This window comes from Symsagittifera roscoffensis, chromosome 6, assembly GCF_963678635.1.
Source record: "Symsagittifera roscoffensis chromosome 6, txSymRosc1.1, whole genome shotgun sequence".
Classification (NCBI taxonomy): Eukaryota; Metazoa; Xenacoelomorpha; order Acoela; family Convolutidae; genus Symsagittifera; species Symsagittifera roscoffensis.
Window position 1 is genome coordinate 38692597 of NC_087067.1, and position 24284 is coordinate 38716880.

Sequence of the window (24284 nt, forward strand, 5' to 3'; positions counted from 1 at the left end):
ACGAAAGTAACGGAATATTTGTGCTCGGGGTGGGTTTTTTTTTCTTTAGACAAATTTCGACTTTTTAACTAGCCATTTTTGACGGAACTTTTTTTATATCATTCGAAAGGTATTGTTGTCTTGAGCTCAAATTTGAAAAGATATTTTACCTGTGATCGTTTTTTGTAAAGTTACGGGGGTTTAAAGATTGCCATTTTGGCCAATTTGAGACAATTAACGCGCGATATATTTCGCGCTATTAACGCCTAAACCGAGAGTTATTCCATCATAGAAATCGTTCCAAATTGGTCAAAAGAAGCTTATTTGCCATAGTTGGGAATAGTTGGGCCATAGTTGGGGTGATGATTTTTTAAAAAATTTTATTTTTAGAAAAAAAATTTTCATTTTATTTTATTTCATTTAATTTTTTTTATGTATTACTGCTGCTCAATAAACCTTAAAAGGCAGTCGGAACATTCAGGGCTTTACCCTGATACGAGCAGTCTTGTTGTTCCGACTTTCGATACGAAAGTAACGGAATATTTGTGCTCGGGGTGGGTTTTTTTCTTCTTCAGACAAATTTCGACTTTTTAACTAGCCATTTTTGACGGAATTTTTTAGATCATTCGAAAGGTATTGTTGTCTTGAGCTCAAATTCGAAAAGATATTTCATCTGTGATCATTTTTCGTAAAGTTACGGGGGTTTAAAGATTGCCATTTTGGCCAATTTGGGACAATTAGCGCGCGATATATTTAGCGCTATTAACGCGTAAGCGGAGAGTTAATCCGTTTTGAAATCGTTCCAAGTGGATTCAAGGAAATTTATATGCCATAATTTATTGGTTAATACGAGCGAAATCCGTCCTTTTGTACTTTGTATGGCGTGTGGGGGGATGATTTTCATAAAAAAAATTCAAATTTTAGAAAAACAAATGATTTTGTTTTATTTCATTGAATTTTTAAATGTTTTTACTGCTCCATAAACGTTAAAAGGCAGTCGGAACATTCAGGGCTTCGCCCTGATACGAGCAGCCTTGTTTATATTTCAATTTGAATTGTTTATTGGAACCAGTTCAAAACAAGTATTTATTTTATCCTATTATATTCTTGATGAACTATTCCTGTTCAATACTTAGAACTAATTAATCATGATCCGTGACTAAAACTTACAATAAATTGTAAGGTTGAAACTTTATAGTTTCAACCAGAGAAGAATAAATTTAACTTAGCAAACAGTTGCTCTTCCTCTATTCTAACCTCGCATCAATACCAGAATGTACTATATCTATTGAGACTAGGAAATCTTAGAGTAAGATTAGGATCGGTATTTGACTAAACAGTTGCACGAATCTATCCGGCCGAAAATAAGATAGCGTGACGAACAGACGGTGTACTTTATCCGAAATTACTCTATTGAGAAAGCCACCCCGGACTTAAACTCATTATACAAGTATTTAAAATAAGTCTTACCGATCGGCTTCTGTACTCGAGTCATCGTCAAGTCCGAGAGACGACTGTCGGTTCGATTCACGCGATGTGCGAGGTCGGTTTTTGCTCTCAGAGTTCGATGGTTTTTCGTTTTTGTCTTCTTTCTCGTTTTGATTACTGTCGTCGCTTTTTAAACTCCCGGCTTCTTCCGGTTTTTCGTCGGCTTTTGAGTTTTCTTTTTCCAACTTCAAGTCTGAATGATTCCCAAAAATCAACGGCGTGACTCGGTCTTCCAGTGGAAAACTTTCCTCCTCTTTTTCCTGCTTATTTTTGCTTACTTCTGTTTTTGTTTCTTCTGTTTTGTTTGGTTTATCCGCTGCGTCTTCATTTAAATTTGTCTCCTCCGTTATTCTGTGAACAAAATGCGGTGAAAGAATGTATGGAAAAATCAGTTTTGATACGTAAATTATTGATTACAGAAAATTTTTGTAGTTTATTCCATACAAAATACAAGACATTCAAAAACACGGAATAACAAAAAAAAACACTCAAGAAAACACACCAATGATTTCTCAGATGCTAAAAGAGGGCAAACATTTTTGATTTCATTTAAGCATTATGAAGTAATGGTCTATTAAAAAGCAAATTAGTATTTTTAGGCAAGAAAAGAAAGTACGCTTTGAGTTAGTGATGTAAATTTTAGTTATTTAACGTTTAGAAATACTTTTTGGTCATAGTTTGCGAAAAACTCCACGCCATTTTGGGAGTCGAAATATCGCTCTCGGCGTAATCCGACAATCCGTCGGCTAGCGAATCCTCTCGGCTACTCGAAGTTGTCGCGAACAAGTTCGTCGAACCTCTACTCCCGACGAAAACTACTTTATTCCAAATGAAATTTCCAGGGGCGGATCGAGGCCTGTCGTTGCGTGATCTGCAACGACCCTCACCTTTTACCCTTTTAATCTTCATAATATGACTCATCGCACCCCTGGATCGACCGGAAATGGGAGGTTTTCCCGCCACAACGTCTTCACTCGGAGTTGGCGAGACAGACTTTTCTGCGAGAAGTAAGGTCGGAACAATCGGTACTTCCGAAACTCGTCTTGCGTCTGTGTTGACAGCGCTTCAGAAGAAAAGTTTGATTAACAAATTTTTATGCGCAGAAATGAAATCATTGTGGCTCTTTTCTCTTAATTAACGCGCAACAATTTTTGTTAACCTTTGAACTTGTATAGAAAAATTTTCTATAAACAACTCTCCAAGTTGTTTGTTTTTATCAACAAAACCTAAAATTTTATCAATTACGTACTCAAGTTATATTTTTCTCAACCCTAAAACATGTTTTTTGTTTTAAAACCATTACTGTTGTAAGGTCTGGACTAATGAAGCCAAAAGTCAATGAGGTAAAAAAAATCAAAAGTAACTTTTCAAAATAACTGGGCCACCGAATTGATATTGATGGAGGGAAAGGAGGGGAGGCAGGGAGGAGGAGGAGATATACACTGCTATTATACAGAGTGTTTGTTTTAAAAATTCTCAAATAAATGTCGAATTTCTCAAGGAGTGTTTGAGCTCTGGTATTTTATGAGATGTTCCAAACTTAACTTTGAGTAAGTTGTTCCGAAATCCCTGTATGTTCTAACTGACGCATGTACACACCATGTGTCTCTAATCCTCGGAGGTTTTCTTCCTCTTTTTGGCGGCGGATGTCGGGCGAGAGTGGTGTGGTGGTGGTTCTCGTTGTGGATCCAAGTGTCATGCGTACTCCCTGTTCCCGCGTCTGTGTCCATAGAAAAGGAGCTGATCAAACAAACACACACTGAGGATAAGATGAACAATTCGTGCAATTTAAAATTCCACTCATGCTAAAGCTTCATGCATCAGTGTCATAAAATCTCATCCCACAAGAATTTACACCTACAATTTACCTCACGAAAATATTCACTCAATTATATGATGAAATCAAACTTCAAACTTTCGTGGATTGACGATGTTATTTATGGAATGATAACTTAAAGAATGACAGTTGAAATCATATTTGAAATCATGATAATTCTTACGTTGGACTGACTCTATTTGACTTAGACAAGTTTCCATCCAACATATCGCTGCAAAAAAAACCAGTTGCAGAGATCCAATACCGAAACCTTGTTGAACCCTACTGAAAGCTTATATTATTCTAAAGAGTTGTTAAGCTCTCTTGAGTGTTAGGAGGCCAGCGCCACTCCCACTTTGATAAAATGGGTAAGAAAAAAGAAAAAAATTGGTAAAAATAAAGAGTACGAAAAATAAAAATTTTAGATCAGCTTTGAAACTTTCAATTTAGACAGGAAGACTTCAATAGAACTTTTTAAAAATCGATGATAATCGGCAAACAAAAAAATCTTTGTAAAAAACGGTTTGTTAATAATAATAACATAACGCACTTAATTTACTCTATATTTACGCTTATTTGTATAAACATCACTTTAATTTGATTTTGATCTATTCTTGGCATTGCGGCCATTATTGTTCCGACTTTCGGTACGAAAGTAACGGAATATTTGTGCTCGGGGTGGGTTTTTTTTTTCTTCAGACAAATTTCGACTTTTTAACTAACCATTTCTGACGGAAATTTTTCATATCATTCGAAAGGTATTGTTGTTCTGAGCTCAAATTGGAAAAGATATTTCACTTCACCTGTATTCACTTCATCATTTTTCGTAAAGTTACGGGGGTTCAAAGATTGCAATTTTGGCCAATTTGGGACAATTAACGCACGATATAATTCGCGCTAATAATGCGTAAACGGAGAGTTAATCCGTCTTAGAAATCGTTCCAAATTGGTTAAAAGAAGCTTATTTGCCATAATTGGTTTGTTACAAGGAGCGAAACTTATCCTTTTGTACTTTATATGGCGTGTGGGGGGATGATTTTCATTTTAAAAAATTCAAATTTAAGAGAAAAAAAAGTTTTTCATTTTTTTTTTAAATTTCATTGAATTTTTAAATATTATTACTGCTCGATAAACCTTAAAAGGCAGTCGGAACATTCAGGGCTTCGCCCTGATACGAGCAGTCTTGTTTCCGTTTCGAGTGCTTATCATGTTGTCTTTATTGTTCCGACTTTCGATACGAAAGTAACGGATTATTTGTGCTCGGGGTGGGTTTTTTTTTTCTTCAGACAAATTTCGACTTTTTAACTAGCCATTTTTGACGGAATTTTTTTATATCATTCGAAAGCTATTGTTGTCCTGAGCTTATTTTTGAAAAGATATTTCACCTATGATCATTTTTCGTGAAGTTATGAGGGTTTAAAGATTGCCATTTTTGGCCATTTTGACCAATTTGGGACAATTAACGCGCGATATAATTCGCGCTATTAACGCGTAAGCGGAGATTTAGTCCGTCTTAGAAACCGTTCCAAATAAGTTGGAAGAAGCTTATTTGCCATAACTGATTTGTTACAAGGAATGAAATCTCTCTTTTTGAAATTTAAATGGCGTGTGGGAAGATGATTTTCAAAAAAAAATTCAAATTTAAGAAAAAAAATTTTTCAATTTATTTTATTTTATTTTATTTCTTAAATGTTATTACTGCTGCTCCATAAACCTTAAAAGGCAGTCGGAATTTTCAGGGCTTCGCCCTGATACGAGCAGTCTTGTTGTTTCGACTTTCGATACGAAAGTAACGGCATATTTGTGCTCGGGGTGGGTTTTTTTTTTTCTTCAGACAACTTTCGACTTTTTAACTAGCCATTTTTGACGGAATTTTTTTATATCATTCAAAATGTATTGTTGTCCTGAGCTTAAATTTGAAAAGATATTTCACCTGTGATCTTTTTTCGTAAAGTTATGAGGGTTTAAAGATTGCCATTTTGGCCATTTTGACCAATTTGGGACAATTAACGCGCGATATAATTCGCGCTATTAACGCGTGAGCGGATATTTAATCCGTCTTAGAAATTGTTCCAAATTGGTTGGAAGAAGCTTATTTGCCATAACTGATTTGTTACGAGGAGCGAAATCTATTGTTTTGTACTTTATATGGCGTGTGGGGGATGATTTTCAAAGAAAAATTTTCAAACTTTAGAAAAAAAATTTCATTCTATTTTATTACTTTATTCATAAAACCTTAAGAGGCAGTCGGAAAATTCAGGGCTTCGCCCTGATACGAGCAATCTTGTTGGAAATTTAGAATAGAAAATTGCTGCATGTTGAAAAAATGAGAACAGCAAAGTTTGACGCTAGCCAACTTACCGCACAGAAGATCGGCGACTCTTGCTTGCAGTTGTCGGCTGACTTTCATAGACCTTCTCCTCAGCTGTCGTAATCACCCTAAAAACACCTCAATAGTGGGCTTGCAAAATACAGAGTAAAGATTAGGCCAAAATGAGTAAGCATTAAGCCCAAAATGACAGCAAAAATCAACAAAGCCCAATTTTGAAACAATCAAAAATAATTTTATCGACGGAGCATTTTAAAACCATGCAGCAAAACTCTACAAATGACAACCTCAGAAACCTTCTAGTAGTGGGTAACTTTGTGTGGACTTGTATCGTAAGTGTTATAAGGGGGCATAGTCAGCAATAAATTCGTCCTCGAGAACCGAGACACCAGGAAACATAATTGCACACAATAGAACGGCAATTATAACAAAGTAGCTGGTTACTGTGCCAGTAGCCAAGGAATTCCCACCCACATTCATAAAAAACGACAATCATTAAACAATTTTAATTTGTTGATGCCATTTTTTATGCGTGGTGTGATGAGAATACAGAAAAAAAATTACAGTTATAACATGAAACGAAAAAATTTGAAGGATGTTTTCTATTTTTTGGCGGCTTTTGAAAACTTTTCAGTTACTACACATTGCGTGACTTAGGCTGCTATGCATGTGTGCAAAATGTTAAGAGAATCGAACAAGTAGTTGTCGAGATTTGGCAAGTTTTTTTATTCCACATTAGAAAATTAAGCTTTTTTATGAAGTTTAAAATAAAATCTGAGACTTTGGACCAGATAATCCATAGTTGTTACATTTTTTGAGAGTTGTGGTTTGCAACACAATTTCTAAGGTATAAATGGCTAGAAACACGAAAACCAATGAAATAAAGTTTTTCATTTGATAAAAGACTATTTTTTTATTACATAAATGACGTTTTTCAGGTTTTGACAGTTCAGCATTAATTTATTATCCCAGTTTGATTTTGAAATTATAAATGGTTTTCATTTCTGTTTTTTGCTTTTTTCTGACTCTCAAAACTCAATAAATTTGCAATTTTTTTAGTTCTCATATTGAAATTGAGTGTCTAGATTGAAATTTATTGATGGGAAATTTATAAAAACAAAAATAAGTCAGAAATCATAACACAATCGATTGAAAAACTTTGAAACTTGTTAAAATGAAAAACTCGCTGTTAGGAAAGTATAAAAAAAATTTAAATCTTATTTCCACCAATGAAGTTGATATTCAAGTTTCTTTATTAGTTAACTTTAGCGGCTTTGAGGTGAAGATTTGTAAGAAAGAAACATTCACTTTCTTTCTAAATGTGATCAATTGTTGAAAAGTTACTTTGAGTAAATTCCAGTAAATTATGAGTAAAACAAGACTATTTAACATCAGTAAACAAAACTTTAAAATGAGCTTTACTTGCCAACAAATTATTCCGCAAAATGTTAGAATATCCAAAAAAGCATTAGAAATTTTGGAATATATAGTTGTTTCCTGTAATGTACCGTACCAAATTATTTCAAAAATAGAATTTTCCAGAACTGTTTCACATAATTTGTAAACCTCCAAGCTGTTTAGATATCCACAAACTACCGCAAAAGATGCTGTGCAGATGGTGTTATTTTTTCATTAAGTAACTCCAAGTTTCTATGGATTGGAGAAAATTGAATCGATAATAATGAATCTAGAATGCGAAGAGTTCAAATAATGCGTTTCTGCCCTGTACATATTCAAAACAAAACATAAGAGACAAAGCAAAAATTTTTTACTACCGGTAAAATCTCTCCCATTGAAACAATTGTTTTTTTTATCATTACTTTTACAGTTACTGCCGCTACCATACATTCTTTATATGTTTGTGATTTTATAACGCAAATTAAAATATTGCAAAAACAATTATGTGAGTTTGAGTGAATTTTTGTTTTAAAGAATTAGTAATCAAATTGTGAAACAAGCTATTTAAGTCGAGCTATGGACACAAAAATTAGCCTAGACAGAAAATAGTTCAATATGTGAGTTTGAGTGAATTTTTGTTTTAAAGAATTAGTAATCAAATTGTGAAACAAGCTATTTAAGTCGAGCTATTGACACAAAAATTAGCCTAGACAGAAAATAGTTCAATTATTTCTTTGAAAAGTAAATTGAAATGATTGAAATTATAAAACTTAGAAATAAGAAATATTAAGCACTTTTTTTTCCCCGAGTATTGGATCGTTTTATTGAACAAAAAATCTTAACTTTGTTTTTAGTAGCTTGTAATCAGTGTTCAAAAAGTTCTTTTCTCATCTGCTTCCTAAGCGGTAATTTGGTCTGAAAAGCAAAATTTTCAAGCCATTACTTTTTCAACACTGATTTAATTGGATGAAACACACTTCTAGCAATTGCATAATCAGATCTCAGAGGACAGTCTCAAAAAAGTGCTTTACTTCTGAAAAGTTTTCACATAATTTATTTTGCATGAAAACTCCGTTTAATCACCCCGACGTGCAAGACATCAAATTTTAGTTTCTGGCATCGACTGAACAGTTTCTTAAAAATTTAACTAATTCTTACGGATTTTTTTTCAAAAATTCGGTTCACCTTAACTTTAAATTCAGCATTTTTTCTTTTTTCATTTGTTTCTCATTTTTTAAATTTTTTTTTTTGAAAAAATATGGTCAAAAATTTCTGTGCCACTTGCTAATTTGGGCTAAAAATTTCTGTGCCACGAATACTTGCTAATTTGGGCGTACTTACCTCGAAAACATGTAATGGCTTCCTTTTAGATCAGGATTGGATCGAATTTTTGTCAACTTTTTTTAGGTCGACCAAATTGATTTCCGTGCTCTCTTTTAAAGCAGTAAAAAGCCTGTGAAAAAACAGGCCAAAAAAAAAAGCTTTTTCAGGCCTTTTTTGGAACATTTTGACCAAAAACATCGCGTTTTTTGGCGCGCACACCTCAAAATTAGTGTATATTGGCATCAAAGGCCCCTTTAGAAGAGCCTTAGGGTCCGTCACTAAAAATGGATATCTCAAAATAGTACAAAGGGGGACCAGAAAAATAACAAAAAAATAACCAATGTTGTTTTTAAGCAGGGGCACAACAGTGGTTCGCCGTGATGAGCTGTGCAGCTCGTATGTTGGTCCTTTTACCTCGTGAATAAATGGTCTTAAAAATACTGGCTAGTCATGAAACTTTGCGCAGTTCACTTAAACATCAAAGCAAAACACATTTTAAACATCAATCTGCTCGTTGACCCGGATAGCTGAAACCAGATTTATATTTAGCGTCTAGTTTTTTTGCGTTTTTGATAATATATTTAATGGTTACAATCTCTTCCTAAGAAAAAACATCTAAGGGATTTTTGCGATTTATTATTTATGTCTCATTTTTATTCATAGTCTTTTAGAGTAGCACACCAATCGTATTTATGAAATATTGATTGTTCATGTTTCATTCATTTGATATTAGACCAGAAAGGTTGAACTCGCCATGGTTTATTCAGTAGCGCTTTTGAAAGCGTCCAACCACCCGCTTCCAATTAATTTAAGTTGCCAAACTATTTTTTTTTACAGAAAGCCCTCTTTCGATTATTTTGCAGCGCTCACTTTTTGGCTTTCAAACCCTAATATTTTATAGAGTCGCCCTTGTCACCAACCTACACGCTAAGTTGAAGCTCACATAACTGCCAAAAAAGAGACTTAGTTCAAACTGTTGATCAAAAATTTCAAAAAAACTACCCTTAAATAAAATACCATTTTCCCTCCGTCGCCAAAATCTTGGATCAACAGCTTTTTCATATATGCTGAAGATGATGTTTAAGTACCCCCTCGTCACACCAATTGAAACTCTTCTGGTAGATTCGTGTGGTTAATAGCTCAACAACATTAGTTTTTTTAAAAACTTTTGATTTTTAAATTCTCACAACTAAGAAATCATAAAAAATAGAACAGCTCGAATTTCCGTCTATTCCCTTGGGAATGAATAGTTGAAATGATTTTTTTTTTCGCTTTTTTCCAGCTTCAACCTTGATTTTCTCTAGAAATTTGATTTACGAATGCCTAATTTAAACAGTTTTTGATGTTCCAAATTGTTATAAAATCATATCAACGTGAAAAAATGAAAAAAGCTGTGCATCATGTCCTTCGTGTAAATTACAATTTGAACCAATTTTTAGACAACTAGATGCTGTCATTGAACGAGACGGGTGGGAAATAACTGAAAAATAATCTTTTCTACATACGTTTCACTTTCTACTGGCTTCTTTTCCGAAACTTGTCGTGGTCTGAATAAATAGAAGCTGATTCGAAAGGCACATATTGAAGTGCTGAACAGGCACAGCGAGACCCAGATGGCCAGGAACCAGATCACGTTCTGAAAAATATCAGGTTTTTACTGACCGAGCATAAGGTTTAGCCTCAATTGTTTTGTTTCTTTTAAATGATTAATATGCTTTAAGGCTTTTCAAAAATGAAAGCATTTTTTCCGCTACCTTATACCTGATTTACTATTTTTGATTAAAATTTAAGCAATTAACAAGGATATTCGGACGCTGTGCAGTTAGCACAGCATGTTCCAACCAAAGTAAACAAAACTGCTCGTATCAAGGCAAAGCCTTGAATGTTCCGACTGCCTTTCAAGGTCTATGGAGCAGTGTTCGCTTAAGAATAATGATGAACTTTAAAAAAAAAACGTTTTTTTTTTATTACAAGGCCTAACGGTGTGTTTTTTGAATTGCAAGCGGATTCCGCAATAAAGAAGCTCTCTTTGTTTTTTTTTCATTTTCTTTCACCGTTCCGACAAAATTATAACAAGTTTAAAGACTTGTCTCAGGATTCCAGAGGCCTACAAACACCAAAATGTGCTCCTATCCGCGTTATGTTAATTTTTGAAATTTTTTTTGGATTTTTGTATGTCATCCTCCACATGCCATATAATGGCAAGGTGATAAATTTCACTGCTGGTTACCTAATAATTATGACAATTAGCTTGCTTTAACCAATTTGGAACAATTTTGAATTAATTTCTGCTTACGCGCTAATAGCGCGAAATGTATAGCGACTTAATTGACCTAATTTGGCCAAACTTGCAATCCTTAAACTCCCATAGCTTGACAGATCACAGGTGAAATATCTTTTTAAATTTGAGCTCAATTCAACGTCACCGTGACCAGACATTTCCGCCCCAAAACTGACTATTTTTGGAGGGGAAATGACTGGGGCAAAAACGACCGTGTCTATGGGGCGAAAATGACTGAACGGAAGTGACTGGTACAGAAAAAACTGGAAGCCCATTATCACTTTTAGAACAGTATAAAAAAATTTTTGTCAAAAACTGCTAGTTAAAATGTCCGAATTTGTCTGGAGAAATAAAACCAACCAGAGCACAAATATTTCGTCATTTTGACCAAAAAGAGTCGGAGCAGTGATCAGAACAATCAAAAATAAAGACAAATTAAATATAATCAAAAGAAACATTTGGAAAAATTATTGAAAAAGATAAGAGCTAAATTAATGATCAATTCTAAATACAACAAGACTGCTCGTATTAGGGCGAAGCCCTGAATGTTCCGACTGCTTTTTAAGGTTTTATGGAGCAGTAATAACATTAAAAATTTAAATGTAAGAAAAAATAAAATGAAATTTTTTTTTGTAAAATTTGAACTTTTTTATGAAAATCATCCCCCCACACGCCATATAAAGTACAAAAAGATAGATTTTGCTCCTTGTACCAAATCAATTATGGCAAATAAGCTTCTTTGAACCAATTTAAAACGATTTTTAAGACGGATTAATTCTCCGCTCACGCGTTAATAGCGCGAAATATATCGCGCGTTAATTGTCTCAAATTGGCCAAAATGGCAATTTTTAAACCCCCAGAACTTTACAAAAAATGATCACAGGTAACATATTTTTTCAAATTTGAGCTCAAGACAACAATACCTTTCGAATGTTATTAAAAAATTCCGCCAAAAATGGCTAGTTAAAAAGTCGAAATTTGTCTGAAGAAAAAAAAACCCACCCCGAGCACAAATATTCCGTTACTTTCGTATCGAAAGTCGGAACAATTAGATGATTTAGTCTCAAAATTGAAAACTGACACAACCAAAAAGGTTTCAACATGATACGGAACTTGGTTGACTATGACTTTTTCTTGAAATTGTCAAATTTAACTGGAAAAAAAGCAATTCTTTTGTGTGTGCCGGAACAATTAGTGTTGGGTCTTAGATGATCAACAACGCAAAATCGTTTTTAAATAACAGCCGTTACAATTAGATTATTACTTCTTCCGAGAAACCAAAATAAGTTTTTTTAGACAAATCATGATGATGAATAAAGTCTGAATCACAAACGTTCTTGTGAATTAAAGTTCCTCAGATTGGATAGTTAATTTTTTAAAGCTTGAGAAACAAAGTGACGTTGTATTATCTTAGCCTGGTTTTTCCGTAGGAGAAATTTTTGAGCTTTTGTGAGTTACCTTTAATTCAATGATAAAAAACAAAAAAGTATAATTTTTAAATAATTTGAAATCGCCAGGTATCAGTTTCTTTAGGTTGAAAGATTTTTTGTTGTAGTCTTTTTGTGTTGTTTCTTTGTAACCGCACTTTTTTCGACCAAAAATTGTAGTTACAGATATGTTCAATTGTTTATTTAGTGTTGCGAGCTGTTGTTTTCTGTAAGTAGCGCAACATTTACGACAACTCGCATTTTATTTTATTTTCGATTACATCGGGTTTTTAATTGCGAGTTCTCTCGGTTCTTAGGGGCAATTACTGTACTATGTTAAATTATGCTTTGTAAATTTTGAACTATGTAAACATTGTAAACGTTTCGATAGTTTCATTTGAAACAAAACCATTTGAAAGAACTGCTCAAAACAAGGAGTTGCAACAAATTTCCCGCCATTGTTTATTATTGTTTTCAGCACTCATCGTCAGAAAAAAAACTATCCATGTTTCGAAACGGCAGACACAATGAATTCCATGTAGCATTTTGTAGCTGCTCTCTACGTATACATCATACCTCCTAAAAAAGCTGTATTATACATATTTTAACCTTTTTGAGCTATAAGTCCTTCCGCTTTTGCATAATGGGCTGGTTGGGGAAATCTATACAATAAGATCTCAAAATGTTGGGGTGACAATTTTTTTGAGGACGGTGTTTTCTTTGATTATGCAGCAGGGGTGGATTCGACCCCTCAATAACCATGACATCCGTTTTTGGCTGATCAACTTTAAAAATTTCTTTAAGAGCCTGTGGCGCCAACATATACTAATTTTGGAGGCGAGCGCGCGTCGAAAAAAAATGCAACTTTTTTGGTCATTTTTTTAAAAGCGCCTAAAAACGCTTTTTTTAGCCTGTTTCTTTCAAAAATTTGCCTGTGGCGCTAAATGTTTGTCAAAATTAGGTTTTTATAGTATTCTGGAGGGGGCTCGGAAATTCAATATGGTCGACCTAGAAAAAGTCGACAAAACTTCCAAAATTTTTGAAAATCCACCGTGATTGACTCAAAATATTTCTGAAAGCTGAGGCCCTATTATACAATTTTTTTGAGAAGTGAACCAGCGCTGAAGATGCACTTTTTTCGTCTAAGGCTTCCTTAAATGCTGAGAAGAGAAAAAAAATCAATGATCATCTTTTTTAAAATGCATAAACAAGACCAAATAATTAAGTGCAGTCGGCATTCAGTTCATAAGAAAAAAGTTTTAATCTCTCTAATAAAATTCTCAAAAGACGCCACACAAACAGGTTAATCCGTCTTCCCAAAATGCTTTAAGAGGTTAAATAATTAGGTTAGGTCGACAAGGTTTATTAATCCTACTAGGATACTCTAAAGAGGGCAAACAGTTGAATTTAGTCGAAAAGATTAAAATCAGACGACTATTAGTCTCGAAAAATTAGGTTCAGACGACTGTTAGGGTTAATCAATTTTCTTAAATGAGAGGGTCACTACATAGTTTCAATTGACAACTAGATTCAATCATTTTCCTAAAGGTCAAACGAGTCGCAATATTGGGTTCACTTGCCAATTAGGTTCAATTATTTTCCTAAAAAGCTCAGAGTGAGTCAAAAAATTAGGCTCCGACGACAATTAGGTTCAAAAAATTGGTTTCAACGACAATTAGATTCGAAAGATTAGGTTCAGACGATAATTAGATTCAGACGACAACTAGGTTCAAGAGATTTGGTTCAACGACAATTAGGTTCGAAAGATTAGGTTTAGAAGACAATTAGGTTTAAAAAATTAGGCTCAGACGACAATTAGGTTCAAGAGATTTGGTTCAACGACAATTAGGTTCGAAAGATTAGGTTTAGAAGACAATTAGGTTCAAAAAACTAGGTTCAGACGACAACTAGGTTCAAAAGAATTGGTTCAACGACAATTAGGTTCAAAAAATTGGTTTCAACGACAATTAGGTTCGAAAGATTAGATTCAGACGATAATTAGGTTCAGACGACAACTAGGTTCAAGAGATTTGGTTCAACGACAATTAGGTTCGAAAGATTAGGTTTAGAAGACAATTAAGTTCAAAAAATTAGGCTCAGACGACAATTAGGTTCAAAAAATTAGGTTCAACGATAATTAGAATCGAAAGATTAGATTCAGACAATAATTAGGTTCAGACGACAACTAGGTTCAAGAGATTTGGTTCAACGACAATTAGGTTCGAAAGATTAGGTTTAGAAGACAATTAGGTTTAAAAAATTAGGCTCAGACGACAATTAGGTTCAAAAGATTTGGTTCAACGACAATTAGGTTCGAAAGATTAGGTTTAGAAGACAATTAGGTTCAAAATATTAGGCTCAGACGACAATAAGATTCAAAAAATTAAGTTCAACGACAATTAGGTTCAAAAGATTAGGTTCAGACGATAATTAGGTTCAGACGACAACTAGGTTCAAGAGGTTTGGTTCAACGACAATTAGGTTCAAAAGATTAGATTCAGACGACACTTAGGTTCAAAAATTTAGGTTCAGACGACAATTAGGTTCAAAAGATAGGTTTAGAAGACGATTAGGTTCAAAAGATTAGGTTCAGACGACAATTAGTTTCAAAAAATTCAATTTAGATGAAAATCAAGTTCAAAAGATTAAGCTTAGACAAAAAATATTTTCAAAAATAAATTCCAGACAAAAATTAAGTTCAGGAAAACAAGTTTAATTAACAATTAGGTTCACAAAATTTGACTCAAACGATACTGAGGTTCAAAAGATTAGGTTCAGATGACAATTTTTTCCAAAAAATTAGGTTCAGACGATAACTAGGCTCCAAAGCTCAGGTTCAGACGACAATTAGGTTCAAAGTTTGGATGACAATTAAGTTCAAAAAGTTAGGTTCAGACAACAATTACTTTCCAAAGAATATGTTCGGACAACAATTAGGTTCAAAAAATTCGGTTATAGGTTCAGACGCCAATTATGTTTAAAAGGTTAGATTCTGACAACAATTATTTTCCAAATATAAAGTTCCGACGACAATTAAGTTCAAAAAATTGGGTTATTACGTGATGACGACAATTATGTTCGAAAGATTAGGTTCAGACGACAATAAGGTTCCAAAAATCAGATTCAGACGACAATTAGGATTAATAAATTTCTTATATGAAAGGTTCAAAACTTAGTTTTAATTGACAACTATGTTGAATTTTTTCCTAAAATGCTCAAATGAGCCAAAATACTAGTTTCAATTGACAATTGCGATGACATATTTTGCTTAAATGCTCAAAGGGTCAAAATATTAGGTTTAGACGACATTTAGGATCAATAGCTTCTTACATTTTCAAAATGGGTCAAAATATTATGTTCAGTTGACAATTGGATTCAATGATACAAAAAAGGCTCCTCTAGCGGGGGAAGAAACGGTAGCTATATTTTGCACGTTGTTGGCTCTTTTTCCTCCCCCCACATGCAAACTTTTACAACTACTTTTTTCAAATTGTCCGATTGTTATGAAAATTGACATACGGACTAGTTATTTCATGCCAAAAATTTTTATTTGTCATATTTAACCTTATAAACACAACACATTCATTACACCTTAAATTTGATACTCGTGCGAGGGGGGAGGAAAAAGAGTCACGCTGCTTAACGAGCATAAAAATTGAATTGGTTTGTGGGTTCTCTGTCCGAATACAAACACATTTCGTCTTCGTAAACCATTAGTTTTACTATAAAGTTCTTTTTCATATCTGATTGCGGGGAGGCAAAAAAATCTATATACAGAAAAGTTGGGAATATTCTTCGAAATTCTCCCATTCAAAAATTCTCCACACGCTATTGATACTCTTTTTATGTATAATCATTCCTGTTTGGTCGAGTTTTCATCGGCTTTGTTCTTAACTCACCGCCGGCTGTACTATTTTGTCGCAAGTGAAGTTCCAGAAGTAGTCATAGGCAGTGGCCACTGGTCCACACATGCCCAACTCACCCTCGAGAATAGCCATGACCCAGTCCAAATAATTGCCCAGGTATTTCTCCACGTTGGACCCAACAGCTTCCACGCTCTAGAAAAAATCAAAATTAAAATACTGTTTTTGTTCCAGTCAGCTCTTTGAAATAGGGAGGAGTTTTTGGATTTATGTATTTCTCATGGTGACTTCTCATTTAGTATAGATCTCTTTGAGTATAACTGCATTACGTACAATTTTGAGCAGTTAAATGTAATGGCACACAAAGTTTGAAAAAAATGTAGTTCCGAAACACATAAATAGTTATCAGCCCCGCCCTGAAGTGTCCTGAAACAAACATTGATTGCCGCGCAAAAACACAGAAGCTACAAAACTGATACGCCATGGTACACTTGAATAACTTATACGTAACGGACCGTCACCGTATATGTATGCCATCGAAAAGCATGGGCGTCACGAAGAAACTGAGGTAAGAGATATCACATATGGAAGCAGGGGCGGATTTAGAGGGAGGGGGCGGGGGGTTGGACGCCCCTTTCTTTCAGGGATTCAACCACCTGCCGACCCAAAGGGTCCCCCTTTTGGTTTTTTTAAGAAATCCATTTTTGGCCGACCGACCCTAAATTTTTCTAAAGGCGCCTTTGGCGCCAAAATATACTAACTTTGAGGGGGAGCGCGCGCCAAAAAAACGCGATTTTTTTGTCAAAATTTTTCAAAAAGTGCCCAAAAAATGCTTTTTTGACCTGTTTTTTCAAAAATTTCTCTGCGGCGCAGAAAATTTGGCCAAAATAGGGACAAAACAGTGCTTTGGGACAGCTCAAAAAATCAATTTGGTTGACCTAAAAAAAGGTCGACAAAATTTTCAATTTTTTTTTGAAAATCCGCCTCCCCCCTCGAGAAAATCCTAGATCCGCCCCTGTATGGAAGTCTTTACTTTATTGATTACCAAAAAAAGGAAAAAAAAACTTTTTTAAGTTATAAACCGTTTCTTAATATTTTGAATCAGGAGTACTTCTTGTTGATTTGGTCGGATTTACCATTATAATAAACCTAATTAAAACATCCTAAAAACATTAAAAATGATATCACTTCCACCCCTATGCCACTCTTACCGTTTCGAGCATGGGAGTTGCATCATTCGCAATCCAATTCTGCAGTGTGTTTTCGGCTGGCAGAAACACTTCATCAATCACTCTTTTCAGTTCTGAAAGTGAGTCCTGAAGGTGGCTCTTGTTGGCCTGGAAATGGGAGGCCAGCTGCTGCATGTCTGGAATGAGTGTGTCCAGTAAATGGTTCAGAACAGTGAGTGCTGACTGAGCATTTGACCTCTAACGAAAAAAGTGATCAAATTAATATCCGAGTTAGAATCATGCAGAACTTTTCGCAAACTGTTCTCGTCTGCTATAAATCTATCTTCTGCCATATTATTACACTTCATTTGAAGTCCGATGGCGCTATCAACAAAATAACGTAAAATTGTAATGGATATGGATAGCCTGAAGTTTGATTTCATAACAAAAACTCAGAATTCAATTAATTTTGCCAAGAATCTCAAAATTGATGAGCTACGAGCGGCGTAACTTCTGTTACGGTATTATTTAAATGATTTCGCAGTTTGTGTTATGAAGTCATTTTCTCGTTGAACGGCAAAATTATGAAACAAAAACAGGAAAGAAGCTTTCTTGTTGAGAAGCAGCCCGCGATAGTCATGGTTGCGAGCAATATCTCTTTGTTGCTTGTGAGTGTTATGGTGTCGTCATTTATAAAATTACAACAACTATTATTGCCGTGTTTAGTCCCATTCCATCCTTGAGGAACCCCTGCAGCTCCTTTAAAACGTAGCTGTCTAGAAAACTCATCTGTTTTTTTTTTCAATCTAACTTAAATAGTTGTCTGATGGTCGTTTTCTAAATAATAATTCGACAGTTCTTACTGCAGTGTTCGGTTCTATCCCAGCATTCAGGTATCCCTGCAACTCGTCTCTGATGTCTGTCATGGACTTGCAGGAGGGATCACAGGCCACTGTCACTCCAGGAGTTCCGAACATCAACTGGGTGTGCCAGGTGAGAATCTGGACACAAGTCCAGTTTGAACAAGGTCACAATGTTAAGTAGCACACGTGCTTAGACCATATTTATCAACCAGAGAATTAAAAAAAAACTAAAATCTTAAAGATTTTCAGAATTTTGTTTTTGTTTTTGGGGCAAACGTTTTTATAAATAAAACAACCGAGTTGAAAGTTTATTCTTACTTCTACGGCTAGATGTGGGCAACAAGGGTACTCGGTTAATGAACTCGTAGCACAGAGTGTTTCGAAGCAATTGATTTCATTTAAAGCATAATAAGCTTCGAATAACCTCAACTTCTGAGTTATTTTTTCTAAAAAAAACTTTTGAAGTCGAGTTGCGAAGATGGGATTAAATTCTGAGTAACACTCGGTGTTTTAAAACTATACAAGTTGAATGTTGAAAAGATCTCTTCGCTCAAATGCTAACCTCAGAAGACGTTAAATTCATGGTCTCCAATTCCCCGTCAAACTCAGAATTATCAAACGAGGTCATCGTTGTCTTCAAGGCATCAGGAACAAGTACAGTGGCGCTGATATCTGGAGTTGCGGAGCTGAAGACATTCGCGGCACCCGGCAACAACTCCCCGACATTCAGAGTGCCTTCGATGTCGTACTTTGCCGACGAGGAGAGTTGTAGGGCAACATAGATGGGCTCGTTTTGGTAACAATCGCTAAAAAACACCACACATCCACTGGTTATTTTTCTACCACTGTGTGTGACTTCAGCAGATACAAATTCAAAGTAAAGCACGCAAAATTTCGCTTTTCTGGCAGCAGAAAAAGTTCAATTGTATCAAAATTACAAAATTTTCTGGTTGTTTCAAAATCAGTTCTGTTCACACTATGTACGAATTTTAGCTCAACTTAATTTTAGAAAGTAGGAAAAAACGTTCAGTCGGGAATCGAATCAGTCATATTTTAACTTTGAGCTCTAAGCCAACCATTATCGATGCTTGTTGATTGAAGACGAAGCATCAGTTTGGAAAATCACCAAAAATGCGAAGTAGCTCTTAAGCTGGGACTGAAGATAACCGGTTTTTGTAACGACTCTAGCAACTAGTATTCTGACCATTGCTCTCATTGTTCCACGAGAAACTTACTCATTTAAACTTACTCTAAAATGGACAAAAAAGTCAAAGGTATGGACTCGTTTGACAATATTTGATGGGCGAAGTATCTTTCACTGGAGTTGTCGACTACAAATGGATGGTCTATGAAGTCCATGTTTCCCTCGGCCATAGATGAGCAGAATTTGAGAGCTGGTGATGTTTCCCAGAACATAACCACTGCTAACACCATCAGAACTATGGAGCACAAAGCACTGAGAAGACTGAACCTGAAATACACATTAGGTGAAGTACACTAAAACTAATGCCAAATTGTCGATAATACCAGTGTCTTTGAGAGCAACTTTGAAAAAAAAATTGGTTGTTGTTGTTTAGGTTCGTTACAAAAAATTACTTTAATTTGAAAAAAAACTTGTGCTTTTCGTAAATTTAGTTTTTTAGCTAAAGTTGTTTATTGTTAGTAATTTGCTCATAATTTAGCAGAAATCTAAAATTTGTAAGTTTTTGCTAAAGTTAACCAACTCAGCCTTAAAAATATTTTCTACCTAGAGCTAAGTTTTATTTAATAAATGATTAAAAAATCATGATATTCCATTAAAGGAACATATCATTGCGCTTACAATTAGCAAACTTTATCGAATTTGAACAGACTTTTTAAGAATAAAATTTTGTGTAACAAAATCTTCTGATTAAATTTGTCATCTATCTGATTTTGTCAACAAACTGATTTTGTCAACACAAACTTTTGAACATCTTTGTTTATTTAAATTCTCTTTCTTGTGAAAAATGTTTTTATTTTGGTTGTAATTTCACCTCCTTTGATTTGGCCTGTATATATTTTATTTTTTGGTATAAAATCTTCGGTTTCAAAATACTGGCTCGGTCTACTCATATTGGGTTGTTTTATTTCGAAGTTTTTTTTCTGTGTTTGTGTTCAGTGTGACTAAAATTTTTAGTTTCAAAATTTAATTTATTTACAATACTTTTCTTTTGTTATGATGTTATTTGTCATATTCTCCTTAAAATGTACAGATGGAAAAAAATGTTAGTTTTCACGGAAATAATGCTAGTTTTTACGGAAACTAAGCAGTTTTGCTTCAACTTCTGTCTGCTAGAACGCCATGCTATGTTTGTCATCTCGCGAGTGGTGCGAAGTTCTGCCTCGCCTCGCCTCGCCAAGCCCTGCCTGGCCTTTGTATATAAAATTTTCCTATAAATACTTCTGATCTTTTTTCAGTAGCCCTAACTTTTTAAATTCAAATAAATTTGAATTATATTTTTTGATGAAAAAATGGAACTAATTCCTTTGGAGACTAAAATGAAAGGCTTATTTGTTTTAACAAGAGCAGCGGTTTTACTCGGGAACACCGTTTTTCTTTTACGACTAACTTTCTTTATAACTTACATGATACAGATTAAAATTGAGCAATGTTTTGATAAACATGGTGAAAGGCTGAAAAACAGTAATCATAGATTCCACCTTACAAAATAGAGTTTAGAGAAAATATTTTTTTTAGTTTTAGGTTAAACTTTTTTATAGATTGAAATAAGGCAAAAAAAGTAATCTTGCTGTGATTTGAAGAATTTACGGGAAAAAATGATTGAAAGGAATTCTAGTTATCAAAAAAAAAACAATTTTTTTCCAAAATAGTTTTTTCCAAAATTTACTTGTGGCATTCGAAACTGGTAAGATCAGTTTCAAAATTTGAAAATTTTTTTAGTGAATTTTTTGATAAATTTCTTTCTCTACAAACCATATATCAATGTGCACAATTACGCATTTTTTCTATGGAAGGCAAACCAAGGTTGGTCAGAAAAATTCTCGAAACTGTTATCATAGAAAATTGGTATTAACTTCCAAATCCGATTAGAAGTAATTTATATTGAATATCACCTGAGCTTTGTAGTCATTGAAAACATAGAAAAAAAACTCAATTGAGATGCTGATATCCGTCCTATATAGTCTGGTCACTCAAAAAAACATACGTAATATTATCTTTTATTACGTTAATTTTAATGTTAAAAGTATCATAATTTAAATAAAAAGCAATTTTTCTGGCAATTACATTTTCTCGCGGTATTTATCATAATTTTATGCTAGAACACCGGATGCTAGTTTTACGAGTCAGAAATAAGACTGTTTTCTCGATTATTTAACGATTTTTTTTAACGATCTCTTCTTTTTTCGTTTCACTAGATCTAGATATCTAGAGGCCAAGGTCATATCCATCTAGGATAAATCGCAGCAACCATTATAATTCCGTGTCTGTACAAATAGTCCCATTAAAAACAGTCCGCAAAAGAATGAAAATGAACGAAACAACAGTCCGATACAAAACAGTCCGAAAAACAGTCCCAATGTTCAGAAATCATTGTTCAACAAGCATAATGAACAAAATAGTGACCGCCGCAGTCGCGCCAACGTGTTGCGAGCTTGCCAACAGAGGGTAGGACTTAATACAAAATTTAGAGCCGGTTATCGCCGCGAAGTGGCGACGCGCGCGCAGCTTGCCCACCGGCGACCTTAAACCGGAATGTTTCGTATTGGACTGTTTTTTCCTCCATTACATGATTTTTGGGACTATTTTGTATTGGACTGTTTTGTATGGGACTGTTTTGTATATGCACCTTATAATTCATATTTTTTAGTCAAATCGATGTTTGATACCTTCCAGAATGTAGTAGAAAGTGCTCAGAATTTCAAAAAGGATGTTGTGATATGCTGTATACTATTGCAGTCTTAATTTACTGGAGTTCATTTGCTGATTAGCACCTGCCACTTAACCCTCAAAGTACAATGGAATTTGAGATTCAGTCGACTTTGTTATAGATTTTTAATTCAGTTTCTGAAATTTTTTTTATTTCGATCGCTTTTGAAGAGTGCGAAGTAGTATAATGCAAGGCACCAGCGAGTTTAGGGGGGCGGACGCAAAGTGTCCCTCCCTTGTACTATTTCGAAATATCTATTTTTTTTTGCTGACTGACCCTAAAATTTTTCTATAGGCGCCTTCGGAACCAAAACATACTAATTTTGATGCTATAGACGCCTTTTTTGGCTTGTTTTTTCAAAAATTTGACTGCGGCACAGAAAACTTGCTAAAAATGGGGTCTTTATAGTGATCTGGGAAAGAAAAAAGTCGACAAAGTTTTTATTATGTTTTATCCATTTTATTGCTGCCTTTTTTTGCTCCTGGTGGTTAAATTCAAGTCACATAATTTGGTCGACATAAAAAAGTTCGGCAAAGCTTCCAAAAAATTAAAAAAAAAACATCAAAAAATCAAAAAATCCTGCGCACACGATCACTGAAACCCAGCTATGACAGCTATTTCGTGCTTCTAACCCTAGCATGACGAATCCCAAAATATGATTGAGAAGATTTCGGTCTTCAGGAGGTTTCTTCCTCCAGACTATCACAGCCCCAATAGGCAGAAGCAGACCAATCACACTCATTATGACCCCAATCAATCGGGCTGAGAGGTAGAACGGCTTCCTAAAACAAAGAGAAGAGAAAAACTTAGGAAGAAAGGTTTTTATTTTAACATCAGAGACCAAATACGCCCACGCTCTAAGCTATCACACACCGATTGAAAGATCACACAATAAAATAACAAAAATAAAAAAAACCAACAGCAAGGTTGATCAGATTTTGGAATCTAGTATTTTTTGTCCTGGCACCAAGGAAAGACGATAAATAACAATCTGAGCTTGTATAATTGTTTTTGAATTTTTGTAGAAAAACGATTAGTTTTTCAAAATGTAATTTTCCACCAATGCCAGATAGTTATATGCCTTAACGCTAATTCGAAGATTTAAACTAGTTTTTTAGGTCATAATGACGTGATAATTTTGAGGTCATAATTTTCCTGCAAACAGACATTTTATTTCATCTTGAAATATGTACAATACGCTGAAAAAACGAGTAGAAATATTAACAGAAGTTCACTTTGAGAAAAAATATAAAGTCCATGGTGCATACATAGATTGGATGAAATCATGGCCATCTGCTTTCATGCGATCCCACTGTTGCCACAAATGATGTCTCAAATCGAATGTAGAGAGAGTCTCGAACAGGTCTTCGGATATCTCGCCCAATAGAGAATCTGTTGTGTTTTCTGCATTAGAAGCCATTTCGGTCATTTCTAAAAAAGCCACCATCACGATTCCAAAAATGAAACAAATGGTTACGTTCCTCTAATTTTTATTTTCAGTTTTATCATATTTTACTTTCATTTTTTTGCGTAAAAGTCAAAGAAAAATATTGAGAACAAACCCTGGACAGCGCTGGAGACGGAAGCGTTGATAGTTTCAACCATGGTATCCATTTCCTAAATAAAAGATTACTTCTTGTTTCTAAACATTTTAAGAGTTTTGAGCAGTGCCAATATGAGGGGAATTAGGGGTCTTTTGCCTGGTTTGGCCTTTAACTGAGAAGTTTCACGCCTTTGTCATAAAAAGAGATCTAGGTCCCTTTTGGTGCTATCAACCCCTGGTCTTAAAAATTTTTGGTTATTAGTGAGAAAGTTAGTTTTTGGTTTTTTGGTTAGTTACAAAAGGAAAACTAGTATGTTTGATAAAAATAAAGATGAAATAATAACATTAATTGGTACCTGAAAAATGCTCTAAAAATAAAGTCAATTTTTTTAATCTATAAAACAGAATTTTTTTCAAGTTTTCCGGTCAGCAATTTTTGCGATTTTAATTTTTGAGACCAACCTGATTGACAGCGTTTCCAATGTCAACTTCAAAAACTTGGAAACTTTCAGCTTCTAGAGGATTTGCCATCTCCGACTGAAACACGGTGAAGACAAATTGATTCAATCTGAATTGCCATTTTGCCATTTTTATCATTTCTCAAATTGCCATTTTTAGAAACAAAGATAGCCGTAAATTTTACGCCAAAATAAGAATATCCGACAAATAGCTTAAAATGTTCCAACCACATCAAACTAAAGTTAAAAAAAATTTAAAATGAAGAATATTTTTTATTTTCGTGGAAAATTTGAAGACATTTTTTCTAATTTTTGTAAAATTGTATTTGAGAGCTCAGCCTCTCAATTTTTATCTTATTCAATTTTAAAAGCCGAAATAATCAGACAAGTTTTTCTCTAAACTGAAGCAACTTTTTTTGGCTACAGAATCATGGCT

The 24284-nt window shown here is 34.4% G+C and overlaps 1 protein-coding gene across 1 annotated transcript in view; it reads right to left on the reverse strand.

Moving 5' to 3' along the window:
- Positions 1–24284, reverse strand: part of LOC134848727 (uncharacterized) — a 47867-nt gene that overhangs the window by 3298 nt on the left and 20285 nt on the right. Inside the window, exons 7-21 of the mRNA XM_063866238.1 lie at positions 23853–23927; positions 23410–23464; positions 23116–23278; positions 22480–22629; positions 19186–19407; positions 18499–18742; positions 17937–18074; positions 17116–17331; positions 15941–16099; positions 9839–9969; positions 5645–5722; positions 3468–3515; positions 3067–3207; positions 2132–2530; positions 1450–1818 (exon numbers count right to left, since the gene is read on the reverse strand). Of these exons, the coding sequence (XP_063722308.1) occupies positions 1450–1818; positions 2132–2530; positions 3067–3207; positions 3468–3515; positions 5645–5722; positions 9839–9969; positions 15941–16099; positions 17116–17331; positions 17937–18074; positions 18499–18742; positions 19186–19407; positions 22480–22629; positions 23116–23278; positions 23410–23464; positions 23853–23927 (2588 nt within the window). The remainder of the gene's footprint in view (positions 1–1449; positions 1819–2131; positions 2531–3066; positions 3208–3467; positions 3516–5644; positions 5723–9838; positions 9970–15940; positions 16100–17115; positions 17332–17936; positions 18075–18498; positions 18743–19185; positions 19408–22479; positions 22630–23115; positions 23279–23409; positions 23465–23852; positions 23928–24284) is intronic.